We start from the raw sequence: 22,423 nt of genomic DNA on the forward strand, positions 1-22,423 counted from the left end.
CCCCCTCCCTCCCTCCCTCCCTCCTCCCAGTGTTTAAGCAATTAAGAAAAACTGTAATCTTCTTCCTGTAATCTAATAGGCCTAATATTTTACATTTTTCAACAACAACAACAAAAACTCCACACAAATGTCCATGTTCTACACAGTTTCTCATATGTATGGATAATGAACACCTGGGGGGTATACAATTTACTTTAGTTCTACAAACATCCTTTAAAACAAAGAAAGGGTGAAATGATGAATTTGAACACTTTGAAGTAATTCACAGTTTAATTGTAAAAAAAAAGTACACCGGAGCAAGAAGAAAACAATATGGAATGACAAAACTTTTTATTTATTTTTATTACTTTAAATTAAAAAAAAACTTTTACATTTTTCATATTGTATAATACAATATACATTTATAAATGGATAAGGATTTTTAATAGGCTCAAAATAATAAGCAAAAAATAAGCTCAGATAGGATGAAGTTTCTGTACTGTATTTGTAAAAAGTATAGCCTGTATTAAATATTGACTAAATTATATAAACATAACAAATGAAATAGCAATAACCTCCAGATATTTTACAATTTTAGATTAAGCAAAATCCAACATAATGGGAATTTAAGGACCTCCCTATGAGCTTTTTTAATAATAAACTTTCTGATGTCGTTGTTGGTCATAAATAACCTCCAGTATAACTTCAGTGTCTGTGTTTGCGGCCATCACTTCATGTATCGTGTCTCTGCTGGAAAACATATTCAGGGAATAAGACAAGCAAATGGAGTAAAATATACTGATTCTCATGACTGTGGACAACAGTGTGCACATGCTTTCACATCAACCAGAATCCCATCTCAATATCACTCAGTACACCTTCATGTAAATAGTATAAGATATGCACAAGGCGCAACAAAATGTAGACATTTTAAGCACTTCCTTACCTTTGCCAAGACTCGTGACAGCACAAAACCACAGAGAAGATGACTGCTGAAACTGATATTCCAAACAAAAATCCTATTATCATTCTAATGTCCACTTGCATTTGGATAGCTTCTTTACCTTGAATTTAAGAACACAAATTGTTATAGTCTTGAATTTCTTACATTTGTCTATAATAAGTGAATTATGTTTGTAAGTCTGTGGCACGGTTATCAACATTTCATGTGGAATCTGGTTCTACTTACGAATGACATTGATAGTGATGGATGCATTCAAAGTCTCCATCATAAAAGTCATCTCACAGACGTATATCCCAGCATGCTCTTTTCTCACATTGGTAATCATGAGATTTTCTGCAGACGTGTAGTTCCTGATTCTATCTGCAGTTCCACTGAAACTCCATACAGGACCAGAGGACGGTGGGTGACTCTCAACAGTGCAGGTCAGGTGGAGAGTGTCACCTTCCATCACTGTGTCATCGCCAAGAATTCGAAGAGTCTGTACATCTGAAAAAGAGCAACTGCATTAGTTTTGACACCATATAGACACAGTATGCAAGAAATACATAATTTTAGTTCTACTCATTGATCAATGGTAGAAGATGGTAGATCTCAGCAGTGACGCCTACGCTCTTCTGAACTGAATTTCAGAATTTTTGTTTTTAGTAATTTTTAAAGAAACATGCCTTTTCAAGGAGTTTGGTTAAATATGTATACTTGTACTCACACGTGACTTCTAGAGTCCTACTGGCACTGATGGTTTTGTCTCCATAGCTCACATCACATCCTATAGTGGCATTGTGCATTTTGGAGGTTGGAGTCAAGGGCAAAGTTGAGATGTATAGGCTTCTGGGGGTGATCAGAGTGATGTCATCCTTCAGATTGGTGATATTTTCTCCTCTTGTTTTGATCCACCATGTTATTTCAGGTGGAGTTTCCGGGCAAGGAAAAGGAGCTGAACATGTCAGATTGGCTTCCACTCCTTCACTGAGAGGAGGAATAACCATTATAGGCTTGTCTGCAAAGAGATAATGTAGACATTGCAGATTTCCACAGTGTAAATAATTGAGTCATTTTTTGAGGACTGATTCAGATCAAATGCATATTTTACTAAGATGAAAAGAAAAAGCTGTGTGATTAGCAGAGCACAGCCATTCGTTTAAGTTTCTTTCTTTAAGAGATCATGTCCAACATAGTTCCTCTGCTGAGATTATGAAATCTTAGCATCAGAAAGTGTGCAGTGAGCTGAACATCCCTCTGAAACAACTGAGAACTGAAAGAGAACATCAGACTAGAGAAAAGGGCAGGACCTTTGCCAAACACAAGCAAGCATTACCTTGAATGATGATTTGAACTGTGGGATTATATGTGCTTTTATGTGTTTTCTGCCCCTCCACTCTGAATGCATATTTATTTGCATCTTCCGCTTTTATATCTTTCATGATGATGCTGCAGTTGTTTTTGGTCAGATCAGGTTCAAGCATCTTAATCCGCTCTGTTTCAGTTTCCTTCTCTTCCAGTTGGTTTGCTTGTTGTGTACTCACTTTCCCCTTGAAAATACTACCAGTTTTACATTGACTATTTTTACACCACTGAACGATATCAATAGGTTTTGCTTCTTCTGGATAGGTGAAGGTACATGAAATCAGAACACATAATCCTGGAACTGCAGTAATTTCTGGCGGATTGAAGGTGATGCTCCAGGGCTTATTTCCATTGCCTTGAATAACAGAAGAAAGTGATGAACTGCCTGGACACAGGACATCTCATATCTTAAAATAATAGCTGCCTGTTCATGCTCAATACATGTGCATGTATGAAGCTACATAAACTTCACATGTACATAGTGTGTATGATGTACATTTTACACATAGAAGTGATGGTTGAGGAGTGTGAAGTGCAGAAGTTTTATTTAAAAAAATACATATTTTTTCAAATTTAATAAGAATATTTAAACTTAAATGTAACTGTAAAACATGTAATACGTACCTTTACACAAAATATTGAATACTAACATAGAGAGGATTGTACAGCTTGAAATGATCTGCATTTTAAACATTCCACAGATCTGCACACAAAAAAAGAAACATTGCTTGACCATTAATATAAATGCTATGCATTCAAATTTCCAATATATTATTCTATATTTTAATGTGGCAGTGCATATATAAAATATGTGTCATGGCAGTAAAGAAAACTGCATTTGAAATGAAAATTTACAGCATTAAATTGACCTTACCGCTTCAAGTCAAACTGTTCACGGTGTTCTCAGAAGCTTTAGTCGTAAAACTGCAGAAGCAGCACATGAGTGTACAAGCTGCATCCTTCCTCATTACACTGACTTTCACAAATGGTGGATTGTTGTGCATGACAATCATAAATATGGAAATAATTAGCATAATTCAGTAAAACAAATAAATTAACCATAGTCTGATTCAAATGCATTATTAGCCAAAAATGCAAGATTGTTTTTTTTAGATTTGAAAGCGATAAAGGGGGTGAAAATAGTTAAGGTCTATTGGAAATGTAACAAGTTAAATGTGCATAGGAAGTTCTCTGCTTTGCAAAAACGTGTAAATTGTCGCATATCTAGTTTTGCTGAGTTATGTTCAAGGACTCTCATGCACACTGCGTCTGAAATCGAATACTTCCCTACATAGTATACGGAAAACAGCTTGCCAATAGAGTAGTAGCCTATGTCTGAATTCATTCTATCTTTTTGAAAAAGTTTGCGAAAAGTACCCAGATTACCTACAAATTCCGGCAAGTGTGCATTTGATGGCCACTTTACTATTCCATGAGGCCACAGAAGAGTTTTTGTGAATGGCATGCCAGGAAAGCGACGCAACTGATGCTGGAAGGTCACGTGACAATAGCAACAGTGCGGATATAGTACGTCCGAAATGCATTCATACTATCCACATTCATAGAACATACTTTTTTAATGGTTGCCAAGTAAGTTCAAATTAAAATGTTCCTACTCAGTATAAGTTTTCACACGCACCATTATTTTGACTTTCATTTCATTCCATGGTTCATGTACTTTTAGTTTCTACTTCCTTGGTTGTCATGGTCTCTAAGTATGTTCTCATTTGTTTCATTGGTTACTGATTATGTTCCTCACCTGTGTCTAGTTTTGTTTATCATTATCCTATGCATTTATACTCTTAAGTGTGTTCTGTTCAATGTCAGTTACTGTCCATGTTGCGTTTCTGGTTTCTGGCACCTTTAGAATTATCTTGTTTGTTAAATTAAAACTGCTGCATAAGGATCCTCATCTCTACTCTTCCCTGCTAAAATGTAACATCCCAAGTGCATTAATTCTTAAAATGAAGGACATGCACAGGCCCAAAAATAGATCCACTGCTTGTTCTGTAGTGGTTAAGTTCAAATGACAGTAGTATTGTGTGCAAAGGATAAAAGGAAGATTAAGTTCTGGGAGATATGTGAAAAAAATAAGAATAAATACAACAATCAACAAAGCTCCACAACATCTGTCATCATTTTTTAATGCTTTTGTTTCAGGCATGTTGATCAGAAAAGAGGATAGGATTTGCTTAGTTTTTAGTAATGAATAATCCATTGAACTTAAACATTAACGCCTGTAAACATCAAAAAAAAAAAAAAAAAACGAATAATTGTTAGCCAATCACAAATCATTTAGGCTAAAATGCTTTATCATAAATAATGTAAATTAACCCTTGTGCATCAATTTTAAAAGGTTACTCTGAGGTCCTTAGAGGACAAAAATGTCCATGTCAAAAAAACTGTCATAAAGATTTGACTTAAAAGGATAGTTCACCCAAAAATGAAAATTAGCCCATAATTTACTCACACTCAAGCCATCTTATGTGTATATGACATTCTTCTTTCAGACAAATAAAATCTGAGTTATATTAAAACATGTCCTGGCTCTTCCAAGCTTTATAATGGGAGTCAATGGGTATATTTTTTGGAAGTCTGTGGCTCTGGGGGGTTAATAAAGGCCTTCTGAAGTAAAGCGATGCGTTTGTGTAAGAAAAATATCCATATTTAAAACTTTATCGACTAAAATAACTAGCTTCCGGCAGACGGCCGTACGCATTGATTTACGGCGAAAGAGTGACACTTCACCTGACGCATTGACGAATGCGGGAGTTTGAACGAGAATTTGTACTGCCCTGTTTGTTTAAACCGCGAGAGGTGTCAAAGCTTATGCTTCTCCTACATCCTACGTCATACATTGCGCCAAGTGTTACTCTTTTGGCGTAAGTAGACTTGTATAGGCCGTCTGCCAGAAGCTAGATATTTTAGTCGATAACATTTTAAATGTGGATATTTTTCTTACACGAACGCATCGCTTCACTTCATAAGGCCTTTATTTTTTTATATAACTCTTATTGTATTCGTCTGAAAGAAGAATGTCATATACACCTAGGATGGCTTCAGGGTGAGTAAATCATGGGCTTTAAGACACTTTTTGTTGCAATTTTTTTTGAAGTAAAAAACAAAAGTTACAGAGGTTTAAGTTTATGAAAATGATTTATGAACATTATTGTAAATAAAATATAATAAAACATGTTGAACTCAAAAACTGCTAGAAAATCAAAGCCATAAATCTAACAAGTTGTGTACCAAATGTGAGGATGATATCTAAAATAATTAGCTTTCAGTAAGATTTTGCCCATTTTTGACCAAATTTTCCCCATTAGATGCCACCAAAGCTCCAGTGGTATACACAGTGATTGGATTTGTGATTTGCAGTTTTTTCTCTCTCAAATATAACACGCACACACAATTTCTTTTATTACACGCATACAAACCACACTCTGACATCCATACCAACACACCCACACATATACAGCATAGCTGCATATTTAATCCAGTTTGGAATTAGCAGAAAGTGAATATTTGCTTTATAGGCCAAACCTGAGAAATGGCACCATCTGTTAAACAATAGTAAACAATCATTTTGAAGCCTTGCTAACAGAATGAAAGCCTATTAACAAAGATTGCCTAAGTTTAGTTAAATGTAAAATCTAAATGTAAAAGTTGGATGCAGTGATCATGGTCATCGTGGCTATGTAGTACTTTCCTGTAGAATGTAAGAGAAGGTACAGAAACTTTTAGTGTCAGTTTTTTTAATCAATACATGAATAAATTAGATTGACAAGTTAAGAATGACATTTTATGTTGAATTATATGTAGGCTTTGTTATATGTAATTAGAGTTTAATTTATTTGTCCTTAAGGTCCTATAAGTGTTACTATGTTTTGTACCTAGTGTAAAGGAAATGGGGGTGAAATGGTGAAATTCCAATAAAAATACACACTTGTGCCAAAATGTATGCAGGCATTAACACAGGAAAAACAAAACTGAAAAAGACAAAAATGTCCATAAGGACGCACTAGGGTTAAACGGCACTCTGGAATACTTGATTCTGATTGGTCAAATGCAGTACTCTCAAGTATTTTCCCTATTGACTGCATAATTTACTGTTGACCCTTGGCAACAACTTTCCTGCATTGCCGTGCTAGTTTCATGTATTGTGTCACTCAATGGTCTCTTCTTTCTCACATAATAAAATAACAAAAAAACCTGATATGAAATATATTGTGTATCTTAATTGCCAAATATTTTCATTTTGATCATTCTGTCTGGGTTTGTTTTGTGATAAGTTGTGTCCTCATTTCAGTCACTAACACTTCCATGTCATATGGCTTTCCCCATTATGAGCAGGCTCATGAAGAAAACCATAATGAAAAACAGCCACATGAAGAATCGATCCAGAACCTTGGCAACCTTTTTCCACTCCCCCGTTCTTCTCGCCGTAGCTCTCTGATCGCGGTAACAGTTTGCGACATACTCGATATTCCTCATGAGATGCTGCTGCTCACACTTGCACTGCAGTTTGAGCCCACCATCATGATCTCTGCATCCATCCCCTCTTTCCCCTCCTCTTCCTGGGGCTTTCCCCGCCTCTGCCGCCCCATCGCCGCAATCCATGCTCATGAACATTCCCTCCTTCCACATGCCGTAGCGACAGGTGGGCTGTTTTCCCAGTGAGCACGCCGGGCTCATGATCTGAGACATGTCTTCGGTGTCCTCTGTGAGTTTTGGAAATGTGGCATCTTGACCTTGTTCAAATTTGAAAACAAAGTCATCTTTCCCAGCTTGCCCATTCATGTTGCAGTTGGAGTCAGGCGGTTTCTGAAGTTGAGACTCTGGTTTCTCTGGTTGCGGCGTCATGCAGTTCTCACCGACTTCGTAGACGAAGCAAATCCTAGCCAGATACTGCAGTATGAATTTCTTGGCCCAGTCTGGGACTGGTTTGGCCTCTGGGCCACAGTGATGTATGTTCATAATAAAGATAGTGAGGGCGGTGGATGCAGTGATCATGGTCATTGTGGCTATGTAGTACTTTCCTGTAGAATGTAAGAGAAGGTACAGAAACTTTTAGTGTTAGTTTTTTTAAATAATACATGATTAAATTAGATTGACAAGTTAAGAATAGCATTTTACCAATTCTGTTGAATTATATGTAGGCTCTGTTATATGTAAGAGTTTAATGAGTCTGGTTCCTTAACTGTTTTATATACCATATAACCATTAATTATTATTTTAGTCATTTTAGGTACGTTGGCAAACACAATTATAAGGGTTAAAAAAAATGGGACTCCACCAGACTCCACCAGCGTTGCTGAGTGGAGATTAGACAAATCCTGTCACCTGATGAGCCCCATGGCCAGACCTGCTACCACACATGCCTTGCCATAAACTGCTAACTTTTGGCAGTTAGGACACCACATACTGTGGTACAGGGTGAGAAGCAAATAACATTCGTCTACGCTGCCCTCAGCTGATTGAAACCCTTGCTTTGCACAAGCAAACATGGAGCATGAGCTGAGAGATGCAGACGAGTCTAATCAAGAAAAGAATCCAGTGAGAGCTGAGCTGTCCGGAGTCAGTCTGGACAGGCCTGTTGCAAAATCAACAAATGGCTGAGGATCTGAATGTGTTTTAGTGCAGGTTTGAAAAGCCCAGACTCACACCCCACACCCGCTCTGATCTGTACTTCACATATTCACCAACACCTCCTGCAATCCCCCTCCTGCCATCCAACCTGTGGAGGACATGAGCTAGGTCTTCAAAAAAGACAGAATACTAGGAAAGCTTCAGGCCCAGACCATGTTTCAACTGTGTTTAAAAGTCTGCGCTGACCAACTTGCCCAAATCTTCACACAGATCTTCAACAGATCACTGAAGCAATGTGAAGTTCACTGCTGCTTCAAATGCTCCACTATCATTCCGGTCCCCAAAAAAAACCAAATCACTGGACTTAATGACTACATACCTGTCGCTCTCACATCTGTGGTCATAAAGTCACTGGTGTTGGCCTACCTGAGGAACATCACTAGACCCCTGCTGGATCCTCCTCAGACCCCTCAGTCAAGCTTCTGAAGTTTGCAGATGACACAACAGTCATCGGCCTTATACAAAAAGGTGATGAGTTTGCTTACAGACTGGAGATTGAACAGCTGGCTGTCTCGTGCAGTCTTAACAACCTTGAGCTGTACACACTCAAAACAGTGGAGATGATAGTGGACTTCAGGAGAAACACCCAGCACTCCCCCCACTCATCATCATAAACAGCACTGTGGAAGCAGTGGAGTCATTTAGGTTCCTGGGCACCACCATCTCTCAGGACCTGAAGTGGGACACTCATATAGACTCCATAGTGAAAAAGGCCCAGCAGAGGCTGTACTTCCTTTGTCAGATGAGGAAGTTCAACCTTCCACAGGACCTGCTGAAACAGTTCAACTCTGCGGTCATCGAGTCTGTCCTCTGCTCATCTATAACTATCGGTTTTGGTTCAGCTACCAAATATAGACATCAAGAGACTACAATGTACAGTCAGGATGGCTGAGAGGATTACTGGTTCCCCTTGCACACCCTCCAAGATCTTTACACTTCCAGAGTGAGAAAAAGGGCTAAGTAAATCCCTTTGGACCCCGCACACCCAAACCCACTCTCTCTTTGAACTGTTGCCCTCTGTCCGGCGCTACAGAACACCGAGCATCAGAACAGCCATACTGGTTTACACTGGCTTTGCCTTTTTATTAATTTCGAATTCAAACGTTGTATTTATACAAACTCTAACCATATCTATAACTTGTCAAGCAGGTGTGATTCACCTATAAGAGGTACATTCTCCGAGGGAGGCATGATCTCAGCCACCAGCAGCTGAAACACGGTGAGTGCCAGCATCACAGTAACCCCCAGTGACACTTTCTCCCCAGAGTCTGCAGGCAGATAGAAGCCCAGCGGAGCCAAGAATGAGATCATCACGCAGGGAATGAGCAAGTTGAAGACGTAAAACGAGGCTCTTCTCTTCAGTTCCAGAGTGTATGTCACGTCCGGATAAGGATCTGCACAGCACCCATACAGAATGACGCTTCTCTTGGCCGGCATTCCCAGCACCTCCCATTCCACATTGTCAACCAAGTCGGCGAGATCCGCGCTCTCCATTGCGTTCAAAATGTCAAGCTGGTTGCCATTGTAAGTCCAAGACCCGTAGGTCAGTCGGCACTGCTGGGCGTCAAAGGGGAAGAATGAGACATCCACTTTACAGGAGCTTTTGGTAATGGCTGGAGCATCCCACATGATCTGGCCGTCATGGCGTATCACCACATTGGTGTCCATAGTGCTGGTGAAGTGATCATCAGCGCTACAAGAAACAGAATATGCTATTAGAGTAAACAGTCAAGTAATTGGGGTCATTATAAAAAAGGGCTTTTCACACTTTAAATAGTTAACCCTGCCTGGGTCATACTAAACCCTGAGTAATCCTGGGTTATCTTGCTTCACGTTCGCATTGCTCATAATTTAGCCAGAGTTAACAGTTAATCCTGGGTATTTATAAACTGACGTTTCACACTGCACTTTCCTAAACCCTGCAGGGTTAAAGTTCTTTGCATATGTGCAGCGTCAGTGTCCCTGGATGAATGCAGCATGCGACCTGTTTACATCTAACATTTCCATCATCATATTCTACATCGCCGACTATAATATCAAGTTTATCCTGAATGAAGGTAAGAATGAAACGGTCTCTTCTTCGCTCCGGTTATCGCATTTTGAAACCGCTGAAACAACTGTTTAGCCTTCACAACGCGCTGTGTTTCTGTGACTGTCCAATGCACATAAATATGCAACGCAAGGCACAGGATTGGCTGTCTAACATTCTAACAATGTTGTTTTTACGCTAGACATGTTTGGCATTCGCAATGCGGGATTAACACGCTGCAAAAGCGAAACATTCCCTTATTCAGGGTTAAAAGCGGTGCTGGAACGAGGATAACCCGGGTGTAAGCGCAGTTTGAAAAGCCCTAAAGTCCACACACCCCTGTAAAAAAATTCTGATCTTTTTCCACTTTTAATGCAATATTAAAACCAATAAAATTCTAATAACAATCTACTTTTAAAGAAAAACTAATATATATATATTAGCCTGGTTGCACAAGTGCATTAATACTGAAACATATTTTGCTTCATTCGTCAATTTTCCCTTGCATAAGAGCTCCATGGTCATAATGTAGGAGCCTCTTCTACTGTATGTACATCCCACTTTTGAGTAAATTCCCCAAGGTCTTTTTTATTATTTGTTTTTGGATTGGATTTTAGACTTGGCTCTGACTGGGCCATTTTAAAACCTTCTCCTTTGTTGACTTAGATCAAATTAGACTTTTGTGTTTGAGGTTCTTATCATGAAGAATTATTTTTATTAATAATAATAATAAACATCCTACTCATCTTCAGATTTTAATGGTTATTTCCAAAGAACATCTATGAATTTATTTGGATTAATTTTTACATCAAAAAAAGCTGCCGTCTTAACAGGGGTGTGTGGAGTTTTTATAGCCACTGTAGAGTCATTAGGTTTCCCTAAAATGGCAAATAAAAGTGGTCAAGAAAGAATCTGAAGGCACAAGATTAGAGTAATTGTTTCTGTGTTTTATGTTTTTTTCTTTATAACACATTAACCTTAAAGAAACTTTCTGTCAATATGTATTCATCCTCATGTTGTTCCATACCTGTTTGACTTTCTCTCTTCCATGAAAAACAAAATAAACTCTTTCATACAATTACTATGAATATAGCTAAGATTTAAAGTTGTACAAAGAATGCAAAAGCATCATAATAGTGGTTCATAAAACTCATGCAATAGGCTAAGTCATCTGAAGCCATATGTTAGCTTTGTGTGAAGAATTCCCTGAAAATTCATGTGGAAATAAAAAAAGTTGCAGTGTTTATGAACAAATCCGTTTTTCGAGTTGGATATTTTCAATGAATCAGTTGATTTTATTCACCAAACTGATTTGATTAATGAATTAATCATTCAGACCAGTTTGGTGAACAGAATTAATTGATTCATTGAAAATATCCAACTCGAAAGACGGCTTTGTTCATAAACACTGCAACTTTTTTTATTTTTGGGTGAACTCTTCTTTTGATGGGTTTGTTTTGGTTTGTTCAGGGGTGAGTATCTTTGAAATAGATGCCACAAAAAAGAACAACCATTGGAAAAAAAAAACAAATGGTGCGGTAGTCTATTAGCTAAGACTATACTGCAATATTGAGAGGTGCTCCAAATTCACCACAGAAGCAGCTGTATCATACTTGAATATTAATGTTTGCTCCATTTTATGTTTTTTTTTTGTTGTTTTTTTTTTTTTTAAATTGGGAATAAATTATTTGCCTATCAATATACCATAGAGCCATAAAAAACAGAAACAGACGATTTCCTAAACACTTAACCATAAATGCATTTATTAAGTGTTCAGCTTGTGCCTCCATGTGGAGAAAGAAGAAAGAGTAAAAAAACCTCAAACCCGATACCAATCCGACCTACTTGTTATATAGGACTATATCAGGTCTCCATACATAACTACCAGGTATACGGATGGTATCAAGTCCGTCATAGTTATCTTTATTCCAGGTGAGATACTTGTCAACCCACACCTGCCGTATCCACAAATACGCCGTCAGAATCTGGTTACGCTCGTCCTGGAACAGAAGCGTATCAGTCATGCAGCGATTTTAGTCCAGTGAAACATTACAAATCATTCAAAATGCGATTTCTTGCCTTAGAGAAAATAAAACATCATAATTGAATAATGTGTTTTAAAGTCAATTTATGGGCAAATAAAATTCCCTAAAGCTTTTGTTTGGCCAGTTTACAATCTAAATTCAATGGCAGGCATCCTATACAGCATAGATTTTATTTAAAATCTTCACTTCACCAGTTGATTTAATAAACTTGGCACCCCTAACTCAACAAATGGGCTACTAAACTTAAAAAAAATAAACATTGCAATATATTCATAATTCTAAATATCATATCAAATATACAGTATTTTGGCACTTTTTTAGAAATTATAATTCCTTTATTTCCTTGCTGAATAATTTATTACTCAGCATTCATGACACTTATCTGTGTTTGGCAACATGTTCTCTACAGTGTCCTCATGTCTGTCAGGCTGTGGTTTTATGGGGCAGATTACCATGTCAATGATTTGAGAGAGGGTGATCTGAAGCGTGACATTAAGGATGTCTTCTGTGTCCTCCACTGGCCTCAGCGCACTTGTGTAGTTGCTAAATAAATCACTGAGAAGTTTCTGGGCGTATATCCCACTGGCACTCCAGCAAACTGGAATGAAAGAAAGACATTCGTTTTACAGATTCAGTGATGACATACTACCAGTCAAAAGTTAGGGATCATTAAGATTTTTTAAATGTTTTTTGAAAGAAATCTCTTATGCTCAGTAAGGCTGCATTTATTTGACCAAAAATACAGTAAAAGCAGTAATATTGTGAAATATTTTTACAATTTAAAAAACTATTCAAATATATTTTGTTAAATGTGATAGCAAAGCTGAATACATTTGTTCAACAAGGATGCATTAAATTGATCAAACATAACATTTATAATGTGTTACAAAAGATAAATATTTTTCAAATAAATGCTGTTCTTTTGAACTCTTTTGATTAATTAAAAAATCATGAATATTCATGAATATACAACTGTTTTCAACAGTGATGGTAATAAATGTTTCTTGAGCAGCAAATCATCATATTAGAAGGATTTCTGAAGGATACAATATTACTTATTTTATCATTTATTTTTTACTGTATTTTATGGTAAAATAAATGCAGCATTAGCAGTGTTGGGAAAAGTTATTTTTTAAAGTATTGCATTACAATATTGCATTATTCCCTAAAAAAGTTACTTTTGCATTACTTTTTTCTCATCTGGACTGGACTTGCTTATTTGTTTTTAATTAACAAAATATTTCTATTTCACGCCTGTACAGTAGAGGTCGCAGCTCAAACAACTTCAACTCTCTTTAGATTATACATAAAGTATATTTGTGTAATGTAACATATTTAATAATTGCAGGTAGGCATAATATTCTGAGTTTGCATTTGACTGTTTTTATTGATTTTGAGGAATACTGAATGTGTTTTTGTGCAAGTGAGTAAATGAGTAAATGCATTAAGTCATTCTAGACTCTAGATATATATATAGTCATTATAGTCTACAATAATCATCATGTTCACACACAGCACACACAACGCCTCTGCACTGACTCGTGATTTCAGAAGAGCTGTCGGTCTATAAATGGGAAAACAAAGTAGTTTTTTAACTCAGATGTTTTGTTGTAAATTTAAAAGTAATTTTTCACTTTACTAGTTACTTGGAAAAAGTACTCTGATTATGTCACTCATGTTACTTAATGTAACTGAAAATGTCAAACTTTTGACCGGTAATGCATAATTGTAAATCGAGTCTAAATGTTATATAGCAAGTTTATTTACACTGCATTTATTAATTTATGCGTTGAATACTTACAAAGGAGAAGACAAAACGATTAATTTTAAGGTAAACCAAATCATAATCAGTTTTATCACATATTTGACATGGTTTTGTTGGACAGGAATAAATCAGAGCCACATGACAGCAGTTGTGTGACGGATAACACATGTCCACATGACAGATGGCTTAATCAGGAGGAGAGGAGCGAAGAGATCTCCCGCTAGATTACCCATCTGAAACTATACAACATCAGAAGAGATTGAGTAAATCTGCCATCAAGCAGTTGGTCTATATACTATTGAATATTTACGCCATTATTTGCCAGAAAAAAAAAAGTATATAGTTCATGAAACACACTTTGACCCTCTGTGACAACATGCCCCAGAAGCATATAACATGGTCTCTCACTATATGGGGTTACATATTGCAGTGTTAAATTCCTTAAAGAGTTAGTGAAACCATGAACATTAGACACACACAGATATGGACTTTGCCAGATGTTTGCAACTGCTTTGTCATTTCAGTAAAGCTCTAAAAGAGATTTACAGAAAGGATTATGATGTTGGATTGACAATGAGTTGACAACACGCAGAAATAGATATATAAAAATCATTAGGTGTAGGGAATCAATACACACAGTAAATGGAAAATGATGCATTTTGCTTTTGACCAAACATCAGACATAGGCCTATTTGATTCAAAACATGAATTTGCTTATAATTTTAAGAAGATTTAATACCTAATGGCTAAAAATGCCACAACAGATGTGAACAGAATCCGACAACAGAAAACAGGACAGATTGAAATGTAAGAATGTATTACCTGGTGTGAGCATCAAGCAGAAGACAAACAAGGCAAAACACTGAACATTCTTGACAGTCATCTTCATTGGCTATCGGCCATAAACTGACAGGTGAATAGATATCTGATTCATTGAAGATCTAGTCCTGTCAACTTCAGAGGACAGCTGCTGTATGAAAGTCTATAAAACACAGACACTAAACCGTTTAATCCTCCAAACAGAGCACATGTGTAATCCAGGCTCTGTGCATCTCTGTATTTGATACCGTATTATACAGTATAGAGTAAATGCCCACTTTTTGCTGAAATTGAGTTATGTATAAATACATACATACATATATATACATATATATATATATATATATATATATATATATATATATATATATATATATATATATATATATATATATATATATACTGCAGGAGTCAATAGTGTCATTATTCAGCTAAAATAACCATTGCTTCACAACCCTAACTATAGATAAATAAAATATTTCAAACTTTTTTAATGCACAGAATGATGGCCGTAAGATGGTCTCACAACAGCTCACTAATTTCACGGTTTGTAGATTTGTGAGGGCCAGACTTGAATAAATCCAGCTGTTATATATCAAGCAGTTTAAGCAGTTTAGGCTGCATGAGGTGTTTTTCCAAATATATCCACTGGATGGCAGTATTTGCTCATATTTAAACTGGAGAGCCTTGTTTTACCACAACAAACTGAAGCTTTTATATCATCGTGTCGTGTTAATGTTAGAAGGAAGGAAGCGTATTTTACCTGATCAGATATATTTGAACAAATGTATTTGTAAATGGTCGAATTGGAAATCGTATTTGTATTAATGAAAAAAACTAAACATAATGAAAGTCACAGCACAAGGTCCAAACAAAGACAGGCGTGTTTTTTTGTGTTTGCCGGAGGCCATAACACTGATTTCACTGTCAAATTCACTGGCTTGTGGTCAGAATTTAAGTGAATGAAGAGCAGTGTTTGCTTGAGAGTAAAACTGTAGCAGTCTCGTACTAGTCTAGTTCATTTTACTTTCAAATCACACTGAGGCAAATGCAATACCATGTAACTCTGGGAGATGGAGGATCAGAGCTGCTCCTCACACACACACACACACACACACACACAAACACACACATATCTATAGAGAGAGAGAGAGAGAGAGCTTGGCAGTTTTTGTTGTTGTTCTTGTTGTTTCTGATCTGCAAACCTAAGATTCTATTTCATTTTATTTCATTTCATTTTCTTTATGTTTTTTTTTTTTTTTTTTTTTTCACAGCTAGAAAGTTTCTGGTCTGCAACCCTGAGATTTCATTTAATTCTATTTTCATTATGTTCGCCGTTTCGTTCTCCTGTCAAGATGTCTCTCCAGACATTTACAACAACATCGAAACTGCTGCAAACTAACTGTGCCTGAAATAGCTGAGGATTTACAGGAGGGAAGTGAACATTTCTCGTTTCTCCTGCTCTCACTAACAAAAGAATCGAAAAATCAGCACAAAAGAAAGTAAATGGAAAGAATGAAAATCGCTTCATAAGCAGCCACAAACTCATCTCCCAAACGTGCAAAAAGAAAAGAAAAAAAAAGAACCTGAAACTAATGAGTTTCATGTTTTGTAATCGTGAGGTAAGTGTATAAAGCACAGGTTTGCATAAACGGTTCCTCATTTTATTAATGTGTGTCGAAAAGTACTACAGTCAGCATTTTATGGAAAACCTTTAATATATGGCATTGGCAGTGTATGTGAAATTGATCTGAATTGGTCTTTCTTGTGTTTAACTTCAACAGTAGGCCTATGTATGATTTAAACACTAAATTCTGCAGTGAGGTTGCAACTGGAAGCAAGTCTCCAGATTAAATATGCAAATTAACATCAAAATAAAAAGCAGGCTTTGTTGGACTGAACAGTCTAAGATCTTTATATGTCATGCTGTGCTTTCTTGATCCAGAATATTTGGATTGTTTATCATGAATTGACTGATTCACAAACTGATTAATCAATATAGTTTGAATCATTGGCAACTTACATCTGTTGGTTATATTTACCTTTGAGTAACAAAGAAAAAATTATTAAAGCCCCCCTGTAATCAATCATTTTAACACGTAAAACTCATCTTTGATCTCCAAAATTACACATTTAAAGGTTTTTTTTTTCTTCTTCTTCTTCTTAAAATGGCTTGAATGTAACTCTACACCCTTGCCTCATTTAGTATACGCGGTTCTATGAATATGCAAATTAGCCCCGCCTCCACTCACTCGCACCAGCTCAGAGATCCACTCGTTGACGATCACACGTTGACATTAGTGGTTACAAGGTAGTTTGTGACGTCAGAAACACCAGCGATTTCAAAGTGCAAAGTCTTTGGTTCACTGGAGTTTTAAGGAGAAAATATTTAGCAATGGTGTTGACTTATGAATTTACACATGGTTAGTCTTAAGCACATTAATAAAAACACCAAATAGACATATAAACAACGTTAAAAGCTTGATTTTCACCAAAGGGGCACTTTAAATAAGTAAGAAGTAGGGAATGATCAATTTTACATTGAACACTGAATCAAATATTTACATTTATTGTAACAAATGTATATATATATATAAAAAAAAAATTTCATTATATAGGCCTAACAAAATATAAAACTAACATCTGAAAAAAAAAAAATATGAAAAAAAAAACAATAATTAAGAAAAAATGCTTGCACTTGTTCCAATAGGTTTTACACTCAGAATGTGTCCAAATACTGTACTTATTAATCTCATTATTTTGCATAGTAGTTTTTATTGTTTTATTATTTGAAACCTAACTTTGTTTTCATATAAATTTTTCTTCAATATTAATTAATCATTTACAGTACATGTTATAAAGCAAATACCCCATGCAACAATATACATATGTTTAGGTCCCATCAGATTTATAGCAGCACGCATGATTTCTTGGAGGCCTGTGGCTTGGGGTGGAGGAAGGCGCGAACCGCTTCTGTAAACACCTCCTTCACCCCGTCCTGGTTGAGCGCTGAGCACTCCATGTATTTACTGGCCTGGATTTGTTTGGCCAGCGCCGCCCCCTGCTGCTGGGACACCGCGGACAGGTTCTTCTCTTTCAGCTTCTTCAGCACCTCTGCATCATCTCTCAGATCTTTTTTAGTCCCCACCAGCAGGATGGGCACATGAGGACAGTGTTCTGACACCTCGGGGTACCACTTTAGCTTGACGTTCTCGTAGGACGAGGGGCTGGTGACGCAAAAGCAGATGACGAAGACGTTGGTCTGTGGGTAAGAGAGGGTCCGGAGACGGTCGTATTCCTCCTGTCCCGCGGTGTCCCACAGGTTCAGACTGATGACTTTAGAGTCCACCGCCAGCTGTGCGCTGTAGTTGTCAAATACAGTGGGAATGTATTCTTTGGGAAAGGCGTTGGTGGTGAAGGAAATCAGGAGGCAGGTCTTCCCAACGGCACCGTCTCCCACCACGACACACTTGATGTTCTGCATTGTTGTTCTGCCTTCAGCTTCCAATAACTGAAATGTACACAAGGACTAGTTTTACCATTTGCCACATTGTTCCAAACGTTCTCTAATTAGGAAGCTCCCACATATATCATGCTTTGGTAAATCTTAATTATGGCATAAGTCATGATTATGACATATCATGCCAAGTCATAGCTATGGCAGACTAAGTCATAATTATGACATAAAAAGGAGAAATTATTACATACAAAGTCAAAAATCTTACTTAAAAGGTTATAATTACAACATTAAAAAGTCAAAATTATGACATAAAAATGTCAAAATTATGACATAAAAATGTCAAAATTATGACACTCAAAATCATTTTGAAGGAAAAGTCAAAATTATGACATACTAAGTGGAAATTATTACTTAAAAAGTAGAAGGATTTACATAAACAGTAATAATTATGAGATAAAAAGTCTTATAAAAAGTCATAAGTTAGGAGATTAGGACCAAACATAAGACATAAGTCAAAACACACTAAGTTTAAATGATTACTTCTAAAAGTCATTATTACGACATTTAAAAGTAAAAGGTCATGATTATGAGATTAAAGGTCTAAATAGTGACATATTGGGCCCTATCTTCCACCTGGCGCAATGCAGCGCCAAGCGCGATGCAAGTGTTTTGCTAGCTTCAGCCCGACGCAGTTATCATTTTCACATCCTGCGCCACGTTGTTTAAATATTTTTTTGTTATTTAAAGAGCGTGTTAGTAATGTGCGCCTATAGGCGGGTCCACAGCAGCAGCACATAAGTACACAAGTACAGCAGCACACAAATATGCCAAATATTTAAAATAAAAGGATTACAATGTAAAAGATTATTATTGTGTACATAAAGATATGGTGAATCCGGCTTGTCCTGTAGATGGTCTGCTTGCGCACGAGCAGTTCCGTTTGCGTTCTGGAGACTGCTTTGGTCTTTCCACTATTTTTTTTAGTCATGTAAATAGCGAATCTGCCATGGCGTGAGCGCAACTGGCATTTAAAGGGAATGGGAGATGAGACTTTGATTGGTTTAACGCACGTAAATCCCAAAACCCACCCATTACTCATTATGAGAATAGGGACAACCCTTTTAGACCATTTTTCCCGTCGTTAAACTAGCATAAGTGGATTCGGACACGCCCTAAGTGAACTTGCACCCTGCGCTTTAGACCATGCACTTACAGTAGATCATTAAAATAGGGCTCATTAAGTCATTATGTAAAAAAAAAAAGAAAGAAAAAAAAGTTGAAATTATGATTTAAAGGCGCAGTAACCTATTTTTGAAAAACACTTATGAAAGTGGATCAGACTGAGTACCACAACACACTATTAGCCAATCAGCAACGGGGGGCGTGTCCACTCATTATGCGGGAGTAGAGAGAGTGAGCAAGAGGGAGATTTGAAGAAAGACTGTTGAAAGAGAGATGTCTATATTACAAAAGAAAAAAAAGTGAGAGGAATATCACTGGAAAAAGAAGGGTTATGATCAAAAGCTTTAGGACCCGTGTTATAAAAGATTTCCAGAGCTGGAGAGACCCAAGCGGGAAGGCCTGAAAATGGACGCCGGGTTTCGTTATTTCTTCTCCATACATGAGTATCACTGGGGACTTACAATAAACTATTGCTTACTATACTCATGTGTACTGTATGTAAATTTTTTTATACTTCCTTGTCGTTTGTTCATCATCTTTGCTTTTTTTTTGTGAATATTTTTTCTTACTTCTGCTATGATAAAAGAGACACTCTTGCATTGCGTGTTCATGCTTGTTTGGGTTGATCACACTGCACCTTTAATGTCACAACAATCTCTATTTAGTATGTCAGAATTTTGCCTTTTATGTCATAATAATTATATTTTAAGTCATAATTTTGACTCAGTTTTTCATAATTTCATCTTTAAATGTCATAACTATGACTTTTTCAGTCTTACTATTGACTTTTCATCTCATAATAATGACTTAGGATGTCAAAATTTCGACTTTTTATGTCATAGATATTTAGCAACTATTTAGCAACTTGAAACAACATACAGAACTGTGAATATATCAAACTTGAGTTGTCAGTATTAGAAAAAAAACAGTCATACTCATGCTAGAAGACCATCATGGTTGTGTAAATTATGCTTGAGTCAGATTATCACGTGCATTTGAGGTCAAAATGACCTCCCTTAATACCCAGTACCCACAAAACATTACATTGTTGTCAATGACCTTTATTTATATCTTTCTGAGAAGAACAGTTGCGCAGAGCTGATGGGGAAGTAATTCATCTCACAAGGATGTCTATTAGCCAAACGGTAATAATCTTGCAATATTCATCATAACATAGATGTGCATTCTCATTAGCTTGAAAAAATCTACACTTTATAAAAATAAAGGTTTAAACATTTTAGTTTCCTCAAAAGTGGAATGGTGGAGTAGTGAGTTTGACGTGATTAAACTCGAGGTTCTGTGGGGTTCGGACTGGACTGATCCCATTCCTAGATCTTCCGGACAAATGAGTTTTTGGGATGAGGCAGTGAACCCGAGGTTACCCCGTGAGTCAGTCCTAGAGCTCCTCCTGTCTGATTTTAGGGGAAAATCGGGTCCATCGGAGGCGTTCAATAGATTTCTTATATAGTCACAGACACAGAGTAATCACCATGGGGAAATCTCAGAGTAAAACTGGGAGTTGTGAAAAATATGATTTTATGAAGTTTATCTATGCATCATCTTTTTACTCTTTTAATTCATTTTATAACTGTTTTAATTTTCCTTGCTTTTATTGCGTGATTTATTTTAATTCCTTTCTGTAAAGCACTTTGAATTGCCATAGTGTATGAAATGTGCTATATAAATAAACTTGCCTTGCCTTGCCAAATAACTTTTCATTGAATAGTTCTTAAAAGAACCATTTTTTCCTAGTATGTACATTTTAATGTAATGTTGTATGGGTACCAAGGGAGGTCTTGGAATGTCAGTTTATGGCTTTTTACGGTAAATTATAAGACGATTCTGTAATTTTTTTTTTTTTTTACATTTAACAGTATTTTACTGTAAAATTGCACAAAATGTAAGGTTACAGTTTTTATCTGGATATGGTACAGAAACAGGTTTTTACTGTCACATTGTTACAGTAAAAATTACAGTATTTTTTTACAGTAGGCCTATATATCATATAACAGGTTTAGGGGTCTAAAATAACTTTGTTGCCAAGGAGAAAGTTCCTTTTTTTAAAGAAACTAGACGAACTTAAAACTGTACTGCTCACTGTTGTAGGGGTCACGGACCGCCCACAGTCCATTCACCTATCGTTTGATTCAGACTGCACAACTGGAAAGTGTTAGAGTGAAAATGCAATGCAAATTCCGGGAGTCAGAATGCATTTGTTTTATAATTAGTAAAATTGTACGTTTTCCAGATGCATGTTACATTTTTGAAGATATTCACTCCATATACTGGTATAGGCCTGCATTCAATGGGTCAGTGTATGAGGCACTTTATAGCAATCATAATAGATATTCACAAAGATATTCGCTGAATGCCACATAGAAAGGAACTGTGGTCATCGCTTTACAGTCTCTGTCTAAGAATAAACTGCAAAGTATTTCAATGTGCCACAGTCATCAAATCAGTTTATGTGCATCTCACCATTATTTCAGCTGATGCTTGTCTGATCTTATATTGTAATTTATTATCTAATAAATAAAATAATGTCTGTTTGTTTATGCTACTGTATCTACACTGTAGGCTTCACATAATGTAGCTTGCATTACAATTTTAAGTAGCACAAGTAATGTGTGTAAAGTCAAGTTTTCTTTAATTATTAATTGCATTTAAAACAAATAAAATGTAAAATACCATTACATAAAACTCTATTTTATTTATTTTCAAATTCAGAAAGCTCTATTTTAAAACCGCGCTGAGCTCCATTTGAATATAGCAGAACAAAAAAGACGTAACTGTTTCCAAATGACATCACTGCATTCTTATCACTTATCAAATGTTCAAACCAGAGATTAAAACTGCTCCCTAAAGAATGAAGGTTGACGGTAAGTTTGGGCAAATACGAAATAAAACTCACCGTGCATCATCCAAAAGAGCGTCCAGTAAACTGCCTATAGTAGTCTGAATGAAACTGTCCCTAAAAACAGTGGCACGGGGATTATAGGAGGAAGTGAGCACAGCCTAGTGCACTGAGAGGAAGTCAGTGACACAAAAAGGCAAAGAGCCAGTGGAGAAGTTCAGAGATGATGTAGGCCATAAATTAATAGGGTGTGTTTAAAAAAAGACACTTGTACACTGTAAAAAAGAAAATCACAACTTAAAATGTAGTGTTTTTTGTTGAGATAACTCAAAT

The 22,423-nt window shown here is 36.5% G+C and overlaps 3 protein-coding genes across 5 annotated transcripts; all 3 read right to left on the bottom strand.

The window, feature by feature from the left end:
* Positions 1–313: 313 nt before the first annotated feature.
* Positions 314–3,259, bottom strand: LOC311297074 (sialic acid-binding Ig-like lectin 14). 3 transcript variants are annotated; one of them, XM_084419180.1, is made up of 7 exons: positions 3,162–3,259; positions 2,912–2,990; positions 2,259–2,642; positions 1,650–1,940; positions 1,169–1,429; positions 926–1,043; positions 314–729 (listed from the first exon to the last, which is right to left on the bottom strand). In XM_084419180.1, exons 2-7 carry the CDS (start codon positions 2,979–2,981, stop codon positions 630–632), a joined length of 1,224 nt encoding a protein of 407 aa, XP_084275306.1. In that variant the 5' UTR covers positions 2,982–2,990; positions 3,162–3,259; the 3' UTR covers positions 314–629. The 3 variants fall into 3 exon arrangements, with proteins under 3 accessions (XP_084275306.1, XP_084275305.1, XP_084275307.1); XM_084419179.1 differs by having other exon boundaries at positions 314–726; positions 3,162–3,209; XM_084419181.1 differs by having other exon boundaries at positions 2,259–2,472; positions 3,162–3,181.
* Positions 3,260–6,029: 2,770 nt separating this feature from the next.
* chrna10a (cholinergic receptor, nicotinic, alpha 10a) lies at positions 6,030–14,751 on the bottom strand. Its single transcript, XM_084419033.1, has 5 exons — positions 14,598–14,751; positions 12,463–12,608; positions 11,811–11,965; positions 9,097–9,629; positions 6,030–7,326 (listed from the first exon to the last, which is right to left on the bottom strand). The coding sequence occupies exons 1-5, from the start codon at positions 14,662–14,664 to the stop codon at positions 6,614–6,616; spliced, it is 1,614 nt and encodes a 537-aa protein (XP_084275159.1). The 5' UTR covers positions 14,665–14,751; the 3' UTR covers positions 6,030–6,613.
* Positions 14,752–17,431: 2,680 nt separating this feature from the next.
* rhoga (ras homolog family member Ga) lies at positions 17,432–22,255 on the bottom strand. Its single transcript, XM_084418114.1, has 2 exons — positions 22,148–22,255; positions 17,432–18,105 (listed from the first exon to the last, which is right to left on the bottom strand). The coding sequence occupies exon 2, from the start codon at positions 18,076–18,078 to the stop codon at positions 17,503–17,505; it is 576 nt and encodes a 191-aa protein (XP_084274240.1). The 5' UTR covers positions 18,079–18,105; positions 22,148–22,255; the 3' UTR covers positions 17,432–17,502.
* Positions 22,256–22,423: the final 168 nt, after the last annotated feature.

Source organism: Rutilus rutilus (genome assembly GCF_951802725.1).
Source record: "Rutilus rutilus genome assembly, chromosome: 9".
Taxonomy (NCBI): Eukaryota; Metazoa; Chordata; class Actinopteri; order Cypriniformes; family Leuciscidae; genus Rutilus; species Rutilus rutilus.

Excerpts from the sequence above, each read along its gene's own strand:
- LOC311297074 (XM_084419180.1), bottom strand. The coding sequence starts at position 2,981 with ATGTTTAAAATGCAGATCATTTCAAGCTGTACAATCCTCTCTATGTTA. Across the intron at positions 2,643-2,911 it reads ATTCAATATTTTGTGTAAAG|GCAATGGAAATAAGCCCTGG; the intron begins GTACGTATTACA and ends CTGTTATTCAAG. Across the intron at positions 1,430-1,649 it reads TAGGACTCTAGAAGTCACGT|ATGTACAGACTCTTCGAATT; the intron begins GTGAGTACAAGT and ends GCTCTTTTTCAG.
- chrna10a (XM_084419033.1), bottom strand. The coding sequence starts at position 14,664 with ATGAAGATGACTGTCAAGAATGTTCAGTGTTTTGCCTTGTTTGTCTTC. Across the intron at positions 11,966-12,462 it reads TCTCTCAAATCATTGACATG|GACGAGCGTAACCAGATTCT; the intron begins GTAATCTGCCCC and ends CTTCTGTTCCAG. Across the intron at positions 9,630-11,810 it reads GATATAGTCCTATATAACAA|CGCTGATGATCACTTCACCA; the intron begins GTAGGTCGGATT and ends TGTTTCTTGTAG.
- rhoga (XM_084418114.1), bottom strand. The coding sequence starts at position 18,078 with ATGCAGAACATCAAGTGTGTCGTGGTGGGAGACGGTGCCGTTGGGAAG.